Source organism: Hippoglossus stenolepis, chromosome 2 (assembly GCF_022539355.2).
Source record: "Hippoglossus stenolepis isolate QCI-W04-F060 chromosome 2, HSTE1.2, whole genome shotgun sequence".
In the NCBI taxonomy this organism is placed as follows: domain Eukaryota; kingdom Metazoa; phylum Chordata; class Actinopteri; order Pleuronectiformes; family Pleuronectidae; genus Hippoglossus; species Hippoglossus stenolepis.
In genome coordinates, this window is record NC_061484.1 from 22,060,484 (window position 1) to 22,073,528 (window position 13,045).

At 43.3% G+C, this 13,045-nt stretch overlaps 1 protein-coding gene across 8 annotated transcripts in view; it reads right to left on the reverse strand.

Annotated features, from left to right (window-relative positions):
• The window catches only part of lrba (LPS responsive beige-like anchor protein), a 179,560-nt gene that overhangs the window by 17,351 nt on the left and 149,164 nt on the right, over positions 1-13,045 (reverse strand). For 5 of the 8 annotated variants that reach the window (XM_035165809.2, XM_035165848.2, XM_035165837.2 and 2 more), the window contains 3 exons: positions 8,718-8,885; positions 2,443-2,532; positions 29-221 (listed from right to left, as the gene is read on the reverse strand). In XM_035165809.2, coding sequence (XP_035021700.2) covers positions 29-221; positions 2,443-2,532; positions 8,718-8,885 — 451 coding nt within the window. The remainder of the gene's footprint in view (positions 1-28; positions 222-2,442; positions 2,533-8,717; positions 8,886-13,045) is intronic. The other 3 variants (XM_035165866.2, XM_035165857.2, XM_035165827.2) reach the window with 1 other exon arrangement.

A 13,045-nucleotide genomic window follows, 5' to 3' on the forward strand; every position in this document is an offset into this window, starting at 1 on the left:
TGTGTGCGCAGGGACATGAATCTCTTACCTGCCAAGCCGTGCCATTTGTTGACTGCAAAGAGGCGGTTGGCGGTGACAGTGATGATGGCAGGCGACGTCAGACCCGGCTGCGTGTTGGCTGCCACGTGGGTCACGGGCGAGTTTGACGGGAACTTCAACACCATGATAACGTCCTGCTGCATCTGCTCCGTGAACATCAGCGGCGTCTGCAGGAGAAGATACTGTTCAAGCCCCCAGGGGATGGACAACGGAACGCAGGGAAGAGACGGAGGAGAGCCGAGAGGCAAAAGAGAGGGACGGAAAAAGACGAAGGGAAGCGGGCCGCAGTTGGTGTTAAACGAAAAGGAACAGAGGGAGGAAAAGAGAAGGAAAGACAGAAAGTTAGGAAGCCTGAGCAGGATAGCAGCTTTTAAGTAGCACAGACAAGCTAAGAAAAAGGAGCTTGTTATTGTTAAGTAACATTGCAGGAAAACAGGATTTCTAGATCATTTTTAGGTACAGAAAGGTGAGAAATCTAAAGGGAAATTCTGAAAAATGAATATGAAACAGGATCTGAACCCAATTGGACACCTATGGGAGATTTTGAACCATCACGTAAGACAATGCTCTTCACCACCATCATCAAAACATCGAATGAGGGAATATATTCTGGAAGAAAGATGTTCGTTGCTCCAGTGGAGTTCAGAGACTTGCAAAGACACAATGAAGCTGTTCTAGTGGTGCCAGGTGAAGCTACTGTAGTTTTTGTGTCTTTGTGTTCAACGTCAAATTGTTCTCATATACTTCTTCTTTAATTTTATACTATTCTAATATATATATTTTTACCTATATTTATTCTGTGCTGCTGTGAATTTCCTCCATGGGAATCAAAGGATTATCTTAACAAAACCTTACTCTTGATGTTGATGTTTTTTCATTTGTGTCTATATGTGTGTTAAATAATACAGCAGATTAGATTCATTTTCAAATACTTTGAATAATATTTTTTTCACCACTAAGCTTTCGTTTTTTTTAGGAACTAAACTTCTGAGAAAATACTGAACTATTCAAGGTGGCATCCTCACATTAGTTAGTTTGATTCAATATCCCATCCACAATTTTTCATAACCTGGAGTCAGAGAATGTTTGGCCTTCTTGCTTAATATTGTAAAACATTACTAATTCTTGACAATATGTTTTGTTTCAGCACCAGTTCTAAGTATGACTTACTCATGAAAACAATGGAAGTCTGTACTTATGCACAGTCGGTGATAACAATGTCAAAATAGTCGGCGAGAGATTTCATTGACCCATCACATTGTTTCCTGTGGTTAGACAGGAGCTTATAAAGACTGTTTGTACTAAGCAGCTCTAACACGGAGCCATTTTCCTCCTCGCGTGTAAAGAAGAGGAACATCGGTGTTTAACGTCAGGAGCAGACCTGAGTGAATCCGGTGCATCTGACAGGTAACCAGACGTACTGACAGTATCATTACCACCAGCACGGGCAGACGCCGACACTCTGACAACACACTCGCGTAGGAGAGGATGGAGAGAAAGTAAAGAGCAGGAAGATTTTTAAAGCAAAGAGCAGAGGGGTGTTGGGAAGGAATATGGAGAAGTGGCGAGCGGCAGAAATGTTCTCTGGCGTCTGAATGTTGTGCTTTAAAACTAGATGTGGAGGAGTAAAAAAATAATAAATATATTTCAAAGGAATTTGTCGGTACAGTACGATTCAAAGCACCAGTCTGAGCTTGTGTGTGTTTGTGTGTGTGTGTGTGTGTGTGTGTGTGTGTGTGTGTGTGTGTGTGTGTGTGTGTGTGCGCGCACTAGGTGGTGGTCTACAGCCAGCTGTCAGCGCCACAGGGACACCACACTAATAGGGACTCATGGGGCCTCGGTCCATCACAGGCAGGCACACTGGCTGCACTCTGTGCCCCTTAAAAAGCCGTCACTTCAGGACTGCTGTTCATTGCTCTCCTTTGCTGATCCAGCTTCCAGCTCAGGTGGAAAATCTGGCTCGGGCCCAGGTTTCCAGCAAAACCTTTTTCACTTAACACACACACACACACATGCACACAAATGCCTGTGATCTCTCCCTTTCACACACACCTCGCTAATGATGAGAGAGGAGATGCTTTAAAACCTCGAGACTTTTCTTTCCCACAATTGCAGACGGGGAGAGAGAGAAAAGACAGGGGGTACGGGGGGGGGGGTGAGGAGAATGAGCCAGAAAATTAAGACTTATGTGAAGCAAAGCGGTGCCAACTTCAGAGTAGAACAGAAGTCAGAGACAGCGTTAAGCAGGCAGAGTCGATACTGTAGCTCTGAGGGATACTGATCCATCATTGTATTTTCAGACTGATACATTAAAAGTACAGGGGGTGTTTTCTGAGCTCATCTTATTTTCTGAGATGATCTGTTTTGCGTGTGCGTGTGTGTGTGTGTGTGTGCGCCACTCACCACTTGCATGGCTGAGCTTCTGGGTGGGTGTGGTTCGATGAGCAACTGGCAGGGGGTCTGTCCAAAACTCCTAATTTGAGACTCCACAGCCTGAGGGAAGTAAATGAAGGGAGAGAGGAAAACAAGACAAGAAAAGAGAGGTTAGACTTTTTCATTACATTTTTACTAAACTTTATATGTGAGTAAATACACAACTAAACTTAATTTATCTGTCTAACATGAGACCAGTCTATCGTATCATACTTTTTTTTCCTATGACTAAATCATTGCCTGATAAATGTTATACACCAATTCAAACAACCCTGGTCTTAAACAACAAAGAAAACACAGAGATGCAGCGAGAGGATGAAAAATGCTCTTGTGTTCAAACACACACATATACACTCACACGTGTAAACATACTTTTTCACTGTGGGACACACTTGCACGCACACACACACACACACCAATTTATCCTCGGCAGCCACACACACAGAACCAGAGGAGGGCTGGGACAGGCGGGCTTGTAGGCTGGTTAGGTGGTGTTAATGAAGAGGTATAGGACCATAAACGTCAGAGCAGACGCCGGCCGAGCAGCCCCTGGACATCATCACACAGCTCACTGTCAGGCCAACGAGCACGGGATGGAACACACCCACACTGGAGTGCAGGGCTGTGGCCATGTGTCCCAATGATCTACACAACATCGTACTGTTGTTTAATATGGCACCAAAAAAAAGTAATGAATCTGTTTATATTAAATAAAATGAATTGAAATAATACCCATCACTATTTCTCATGGCCTCATGTAACAGTAATCATTGAAAATCAGAGAAGACACAAATGCTTCCATTTTAGATGATGGGAAACTAAAACAGGATATTTTTGCTTGATATATAACAATAAACATTAAAAAGATCATAAGAAATGTTGTGTTGATGAACTAATTGATCAAGCAACTAATCGCTTTCGCCAGGGAGGTTATGTTTTCATTAGTATTTGACTTTTAGCAGGATTACCCAAAAACTAAGATTTTATTCAAACATGGTGGAAGGATGGAACATGGGAGATAAAGGAAGAAACTGTTACATTCAAGGTAGGGTATTATTTTGACATTTTAACTTATATCCCAGGGAATCATTTCTGGATCTTGACTAAAATGATCAGGCATATTTAGAGAACTGATATCTATAAGTGTGTGTTTGTTGCAGCTTGATTGAATTTACTGTTACGGCAATACTATAGAAGGATCTCAAATAAGTTCAAAATCCAAATAAATCAAGGCAGAGCAAACTAGGCAGCATTTAAAAATAATAAATCTACAAAAGACATTTCTATACAAACAAATCAAAAATACAAAAGCAACAACAGAAAAGGCTCGTGTGAAACAGATCAGTTCTGATTTGTAAAAAAGGGACAAGCAGAGAGAAAATGGCCAACACAGAATTATGACAGCGCTGTCAGTGTGTTGGTGTGCACTGTGACTGGCTGTGTGGGAGAGACAGCTTGTGTGTGTGTGTGTGTGTGTGTGTGTGTGTGTGTGTGTGTGTGTGTGTGTGTGTGTGTGTGTGTGTGTGTGTGTGTGTGTGTGTGTGTGTGTGTGTGTGTGTGTGTGTGTGTGTGTGTGTGTGTGTGTGTGTGTGTGTGTGTGTGTGTGTGTGTGTGTGTGTGTGTGTGTGTGTGTGTGTGTGTGTGTGTGTGTGTGTGTGTGTGTGTAGGCTGAGACGTTTGAGTCCGACTTGGCCAGGCCTGTGAGAATGAGCTCATGGTTGAGGCCTGCATATGGTATTTCCATGAGGAAAAAAAAAAAGGTTGGGAAGTTAAGTGGACTTGTAGCCATTGTCTGAAACTAACCAGAGACCCGCGAGGCCGAGAGAAGCAGAGATCTCAACTGTCTGTTCGAGCTTCTGACGGGTCAGGAGTCAAACAACAAGAGAGCGTTTTACAAGTGAATGCAGAACTAAAACACAGAGGAGAACGATTAGTCTCTTGCCATTTTATCGATTTTATGTGAAGTTTTGCACATATCTTGATTTTCCCCTTTTTTTACTAACATTAATCTATCTGAGAAGAACAATACACTGAAATCCTCCAACTGAAAAAGATAAACTCACCACTTCCTAGACCATCTGAGAAAGTTTGCTTACCATGCATTTTATTATTTTAAAGTATGGATTTAAAAACAACAGTGTTATTATGCAAAAGCAAAGAAGTGCGGCAATACAGAAAGTACTCGCTGAACATATTGGAGGTTTAAGATCATCTCCTTGTTAGCAGCTTGTTAGTCTGTCTGTGGTGGTCAAGACAAATCTATTTATAGTACCCTATGTTGATCTGAACACATGCATGTCAGGGCTGAAAAGAGATGCCTCTAGGATCCAGTGTTGTCACGTATGCATGTTAACACTCGTGTGTGTGTGAGACGGGATTTTAATGTTCCTCAGAAAAGACCCTGGATGTTAAAGAACAGAGCACCTCCGCACACGACCAACACGGATCGTGACGGACACTCTTAACCATTTACATCTTCTCAGCAGTTGGTTTGTTAGTGAAAGGACATCAGTGTATGATTCAAGGTCAAAGTGCCTCCCCTCTCCTCTGCCTGCAGAGCGGAGCATTTTGCTTTGGCTAATGTGTAGAAGAGACTCCTCAAAGCCACTCAACCTATCTTCATTAAGTCCGGCGCTGACATTTATGAGGCAGTGGAACGCTGGAAAGTGGCTGAGTCTAGGTCAGCATGTCCTCTCCCTGTATGCCAATGCAATGCTCAGGTGATTATATGAAGGGCCATCCACAAGGCCAATCTCTTTTGGGGGCGCTGGCCCGTGTCTGATGAGGGTTTTCTATATTCTATACATTTAAATGGCTGCGACGCCCTCGGCTCAGATGTCCCAGTCTGCTCTTTGATTTACTCGGCTACTTGACAAGATAGATATCCATGTAAAACATGCAGTTTTTATGCAAATCAAGCCGACAACATTGACTATGGACAGAACAAAAAGAGGCACGATGGCCTTGTATTCTGACAAACAGCGTAGCCGCATAATCTGTATCTTCGGCTTAAGATGAAAGAAATATGAAATGAAGTGAAGGGCATTTTGTCCAAAGAAAACAAACGACTGGGTCTTGTGTTTGGTGAGTGACTTTGGCAGGGTGCCAAGGCCGGTTCACTCGCGTAGGTATATTTCCCGTCTTCTGCCGAATTACGCACACACTATACAATTCAGACGGGGCTCTGTGTTTTGTTACTGGTGTAAGAGGCTGTGGGATTTTCCGTAATCACATGTGAAAGAAGGGAAGCCCTGTACAAGTAAGGGAAGGCAACACAGGGCGTGTTTCTCTTTATACGTCGAGAAGCAACACAGATGTCCGTGCGTGCCATGCACAGGGGGTGCACGTACCCACACACGAGTGCATCTGCACACACACGGTTCTCTTGGAGAGTGAGGGGGGGAGAGTTCTGACATGCGGCGGAGGCAGGACAGGAAGTAATCATGGTTTTGAAAAACACAGCAGCGGTCTCCACAGCGTTCCCTAATCTGTGCTGAGATATTCCAAACTCTCCCCCAGAACAGAAACGTACACATAAACACACAGCCAAGTGCATTCATGCTGATGAGCACACGTAAATATACAAAGGTATACACATACCAATGAATGCATGTATACAGACAATGTGTATGTACAAACATATCAAGGTATGATCCACACAAATCTCTGCAGTCTGAGCTGGGTTCTGTGTGAGGTTGTTTGCGGTAGGTCGGTGTTAACGGCTGCCAAACAACGTGGCAGGAATACAAAATCAGCCAACCAGTACCCCAATCTACTTGCTTTTCCGACCCAAAGACACACACATAAACACACAGGTCTGTGACCCGTCCCCCTGACATTGAACAGCCCTGAGGCCTGTCCTAATGTGGCCTAGCTTGGCCCAGACCACAGCTCAGGCCTGAAACGGGTTGTCACTCAGTAATGGCGGACTCTGGGGACACGTTCAAACCCCAAACCCTCCGTCCCAAAGCCCACTGCAGCCCTCAGCCACCCCCGGTGCCCGGCGATGACGAGGCCCAGGCCTGGAACTGCGTTTCCACCTTGTGCGCAGACAGGGCAGGCTTCCTTCCGCACAAACACTGTTGAAGGAGAGCCTCGGCATAGCTCATGGGGATAACTCTGCTTTGGTTTATTTAACTAATTAAGGTTCTCAGACGAACAGTGTTTTCAATGGGGAAAACCAGCAGATTTAGACTCACAGCGTCACTGGAAAGAGAAAACAAGAAACTCTCTTTTTCAACTCTAGGGAGTCAAACAAACACAGATTTATTCATTATTATTCATTCAAAAAATGATTTATTGAGGATTCATTGAAAATTAAGAAAAAAACTAAATTAACTAAAAGATTTTATATTTCAGAAGCCTGCATATCCAAAATCAGTATTACTGCTGTAATTGACAGCGAGACAGGGGGCGCTATTCTGATACCACTCAAATCACACATGCACCTGCCTGCGATGGTCCCTGTATATGTTGATTTATCAATCCCATGGTCACTGGAAGAGCTTGGCAGGAACAATGGAGTGCCAGTGATCCAATTTAGTAGTGTGTGTGTGTGTTTGTCAACCAGCAGGGTGGGTAATGGACTCAGGCTGCATGTGGAAATGACCGGTGCACCCTGGTAATGAATCTGCATGTGTGGATGTGTGTTTGTGCGCGTGTGTACATCTCTGTGTGTGTGTTTGTGTGTGCGCGTGTGTGGCTAAAGGCCAAAGCACATCTGGATGGGAATTAGGGTGAATGAGGTGATAAATCAAGGAACTACCGCTGGTGCCCGTGATGCTCCAGTCACTGAGCATGAAGGGCAGCAGAACAGTGGAGCCAAACGCATTTCAGCCTTTTGATACGACTCATCTCCATTTAACCCTCCATGTTATGAGGAGCTTCACAAAAAGGAGGATTCTGGTTTATTACATCTTGTGTTTAGTTTTTTCGTTGTTTTGTTCCTTTTACCTATTAGTGATAACAACATATAATCACCATTTTCATTGCTAAGATAAGGGAAAAAATAAATATTGCTACAACAATGTCAAATGGAGCAGGCAGACTATTAAACAGACTTTGCAAGAGCTATTTTTTGTTATTGTTATTTTTTCAATAATCTTTAAGTCTTACGCCAGTGAAAATCAAGTTTTAAACATGTTAACATGTCCCCCTTGTGCCTTCAAAATGATAAGACTTATTTTGAGCAAAATAAGCAGTCAACTCCATTTCAGAGTATTTGCACCTTAACACTGAAGTAAACAAATAGCCAGGGTTTGTGATGTCACAAACCTAAGAAACGGAGCCACTATTAGCACAGAGGGGAATTATATGTCCAGAACCATTCTTTGGTTCATTAAGGTGCATATTTAAGGCATTCATTGTTTTTTAAAGACAACTAACAGGACAGAGGCACTTCTGGGGCCAGTCAGATTTCAGCCATGGCCCCGCCCCCAGGTTTGCAACCAGTGTGATAGTTTTTCTTTCTGGGCCAAGACTGTTTCCAGATACCAGCGATTATTTTGGTAAATTAACTGTTTTCATAGTGAATACAAATTATGGCCAAAACACTGACAGCAAAAACCAAGTTTGAATAAACTGAAATTTCCCTCGTAGAAACCTGGAGCGCATACACTGACATATGCACCGTTTGTTGCCACCGCAACATCAGCAGCGTCCGTTGCTCTGCCGCTGGCTCGCAGCCTTTTACAACATATTGGTGAAGTTGTCAGAGCAGAGTTTGGCTGTGGGCAAGCTAGCTGGGTTTCTCTTTTCAGCACTGTGTTCCGTGTGTTTGCTCTGGGGCGAGCCAGCGTGGCTCGTGTGTGCGGCAGTTCAAAGTGAGTGCGATGAATAATGAATGAAAGCCAAGGAGGAGGCTTTAAGGCGTCAAAGAGGAACACTTGGTGGAGTGCTTTTAGAGGTATCACACGGGGGGAAAGACTTTGCTCAGCAATACCTGCCAGGAGATTGTTAGCTTAGCTCTCCCCTGCCATTCCACAGCAGATTTAACACGGCTAATGGCATCGAAAAATCACTGAAATACAGATGCAGAGAATGGACAGATGCTTTTATAATAGAGTCGGACGAGGCATCCATTTGAGAGCGCCAACACTCAAGTGTACTTACTGTGATATGGTTTTTTTCCCCTTACTCAGCATGATCCGCCGAGGGAGTTACATCGGCCGAGCAGTGCATCGATGCGTATTAAAATATGTGTGTGTGTGTGTAAATACATGTATTGTACGATGCTGCGGCCTCACCTCTCTGAGCATGGGGTCGTTGAAGGAGTTGAGGTTGACTGCGCCCTCATAGGTCAGATAGTAGAAAACATTCAGGGCTCTTGTGGCTTCGGGGCCCTGCTGCTTGTAGCCGAAGATCAGATCGATCCACTGGTGGAGCTGGCAGGACACAAACTCGCTCTCCAGAGCCTGTTAATGGATGAGAGGGTCGGAGGATTAGAAGTTTTGTAGACGTCAACAGATGCACAACATTTACACACCGTACTCTTACTAAAATGCTACTCCCCAAACATATTCCTCAAACCATTACTGAACAGCAGTTATCGCTAATTCCTCTCAAAGATGAATCCCTTCGGAGAAAGCAGAGAAATTTCCTGCTAATTGTTCCTGGGACAGAATCTGCCAATGATTTCTGTAACGAGCAAAAAGCACAGTAAATCCCGATCTGATCATGTGGGAGCATCGAAACATTAGAGAACTCCTGTAGTTCATCAGGGAGCCATTTCAGCTTCGGTCTTTGTTCCCTTTCTCTGCTGGTTGCGGGCGGATAAAAGCGGCGTGTTGCTCTTCCGCAGACGTCTCGGCATCACCATAACGCTGAGGTACAGGTCGTTTTCTTTCCTCATTAGCCGGAAAAGGAGGGGAAAAAAACATTTATGGTTTCCTCATAAAAACGGGCAATTGTGTTAATTTGTGTAAAGCTGTCGGCTCACAAAAGCCCTCTAAACACGACCAAATTAGAATGAGGCAGCCCTTGATTGTCATTGCTGCCTTGTGTCACATTAATTTGTGACAAAACATTAGCCTGTGCTACACTTAAATGGCGATTTATATAATTTAAATTTTTACTGCAGAGACCGGGGCGCATCCCTCATTTAAATGTGACTTTGTGACAGCTCATTCTGCATCCGAGTGCTCGCCCGTTCTCTTAATTACAACTTTCAATCAGGGAGGAGAGCGCTGGGCATAAAGAGGAGACTGTGTACAGTTGAGGTACGAGGATGTTTTCACTGCAACTCGAGCACCGAGTGAGCTTCTGATGTGGTCACAAATTCCATCATCTGAGCTGATGAGAAGCTCAACTGTGAAAACACTGCGAGACTGGGAATCAATGGGTTTCTGGGGTTAAAATTAAATCCAGGTCCAACAACGTACAAAAACATAGTTAAATGTGGCTGAGTGAGTAGATTATGTTACCAACGATTTGTACCAAAAACTATGTTTATTGTCAGGAGATTGGTTAAATGTGTCTTAACTGAGTTTTGTCATTTGTTCCTTTCATTTAACTTACAGCTATTTTAAGTATTTTGGACACAGCTGTTATATATTTGGGTATTGCATCTGCATTGGTTCTCTTTTTGATTGTTTTTATTACAATATATCCCTGTCGACTTCTTTAGAAATATATATAATACTCAGGAAGTTAGATTGCTAATCTGTAGCTAATCTCAGCCAATCTCAATACAGAAATGTGTGGTAACCTGTGTGAACCGAGCTCTGACTGTGACCGTCATACAATCTAAGAATCACACACACTGGTATACTGGTTTGTTTGGTTCGACATAGACAAGCAAAAACAGCATAACTAGGGGTCTTCTTGATGTGAATATACATCTGGTGAGATTCCTGGCCTTGGTTAAAGTTTTGGGCTTTAATGAAACTTTTGGCATCTGCAGCAAATCATCAATTCTGTGCCTGTACAACTGCTTGTGATTAGACAATGTTTTCAATCTGATCATTTGGTTCTTCTCCTTTTAACTCAAATCATGTGGGTATTTCTACCTACATGGTGTCAAAGGTACACTAACGGCATAATTATCAAAACAGTTCAAGGATCCCCAGGTCTGCAGTTAACAGGAGAGTCTGGTATGAGGATTTCCTGTCAGAGGTGTAAAACTAGTCGCATGTATACTGTAGATTTATGGTTATTACACACATTGGTATTTTGGACAACATCCCACTTAGATGCAAGCACTGTTCTGAGAGCTGTAGACCTGATGAAATAAGCAGGAGGAGAGACACTCGTCTGCTCTTTTCCACTTTGTGTGAGTAACTACAACATTTTGTGTTAAGGGTCGAACTGTGAGGTGATGCTAAAACAATGGAAACCTAGCCATTAGCATTCAAATAAAACAAAACACCTCTGGAGTGAAAGACACTTTAGACTCATATCTGTCCGTCTCACCTGGCATCGGTGTTCACAGTATGTTAGTGTGTATAAAGGCCTGTGTCACAAGGTGATCTTTTCTTATTAATGTTACATTATAAACCTGGGAGACCCTTTTTATTCAAACTCACTTCAGTCGTGGGCAGAGTGGGGTCCAATTCTGTGTCTGTGTGTTCTGTGTGTGTGAGAGAGAGAGAGAGAGAGAGAGAGAGAGAGAGAGAGAGAGAGAGAGAGAGATCAGTTCATTATGCGCTAGCACTGACCTTTGACAGGCCCTGCTCCCGTCTCTAAAACTAAAGCTGGGCCTGATGGGCATTTAATGTGCACCGCAATCTACTGTCAATCAGCAGGGGGAAACAAAGACGGCCATGTTATTGCAGCTCCCTCTCCTGAGGCCCGCCTTTATGGAAATCACGTGCATGTTGACGAGGGAGAGAGATTGATTGAGTGTGTGTGTGTGTGTGATGCGTGGAACCAGAAGTTTTATTGTTTTATATGTCAAATGAACAAAAATTACAAAAATTAAAACCAGGTTTACGCCTTGTCATTATGGATTATTATGGTAGGAGTGTAGACCATGGAGTGTGAATTAAGATGGATCACATGATGGCTCCCAAAAGTAGAGAAAAAATGTGTCTCCATCACCCCCTGCTCCAGTTCTGACTAAATAAAATATATCATAGGCGATGACTATATGCATCACAGAATGGAAATAGAAGTTGGAAAGTACTGAGAGACTCAGCTACACATTTTACTTTTACAAAAATATTGAATTTACCATCTCTATCTTTAAAACCACTGACCACACAATGGGACACAAGGTGAACAAACACAGATGAGAGCATATAATGTAATCTTAGTACTAGTGTAGAAGTTGCAATGAAACGGTGAAATCAAATATTACTCCATGTGAGAAAACCGTAAATTGAGGTGACTTATTGGGACAGGATTATCTGTGAAGTACAGTGAAGAGGCGTGTTCTAATAACCCGTGAACACTGAGCCAGGTGAGCAGGTGTGGAAGTGTCTCCTCCTCGTGTGGCGCCGCGCTGTTGAAACGCTCGAGCAGAAGGTCGGGGCAGATAGCAGATTCCTGAGGTGGGATCTGGTGCCACTTCAGGAGAAGCAGGCAGGATTATTGATGGGCCAATTAGCAGCCGGTGTGTGTGTCATCCCCGTCCACAGGGGACTCTCTGATAATTAATGAATAATTTAGCATGCCTTTATGTAAATGCTGATAGGGGGTAGAAGTCACTGGAATCCCACATTTCTATTGTTACAGATTTGATAAAGTACACCTTGGAAGCACGGGGGGGGCTCCCCTTTGTTGTGCACTGTGACTTGTGTCCAATGGAAACAATCATTTGAAATATTCTCCTATGACGATAAATACAATCATTTCCCTATCAAAGCCACAGAGTATTTAAATCTATATATTTATGATGAATATTCCAGTTTGTCCAGGCTGTGGTGAGGGTTTTAATGAAAATGCATCACAATGAACATCACTTTTCAATGTAGAAGTTTCAGATTACACTAATTCTTCCTTTCTGAAACATCTGTGGGTGGAATGGGACGCTAAGGCCTGCAGAAGAAAGAAAAAACACTCAAAGAGATTGACAGTTTGACTGTGTGTCTGTCAATATGTTTCTCTTTAGAGAAAGATATACTCTGGTCTGAGGATTGAAAAACATGCTATCCACATTTGCGACATCAGACCGGAGACACCAAGTGATTGCAATTAAGCAGCTGGTGGACATTAAACAAGGCTTCGTCTGAGCCCCCCCGAGGAGAAAACAATGAAAATGTCAGATCTGGACTCTCTGGCTCATCTTCAGCCTGATCTTTCTTTTTCTGCATGAAAGCTGGTGGGATTTTTCAACTTTTTATTTTCACCACACATTTAGTGACCTGTAGACTGTATATGGACGGAATCAAGAAGTCCGTCCGTGCTACAGGTCTGCAGGGCGTGCACACGGAGGCCTATCAGTGACATTTCGGTGGTTTTGCGGTCAGCTTTATGGTCTGGATTGAGCTGGATTTCACTTCGGCCTTAACGAGGTGACACTGAACGCTTTCCTCCAACCCTCACTGGTCCTAAAAAACCCTTTTAAGGACTTATGGAGAGCTGTCTGTAAGGAAGTTAAAATGTCACTTAACAAATCAATCCGCTCATTTGCATG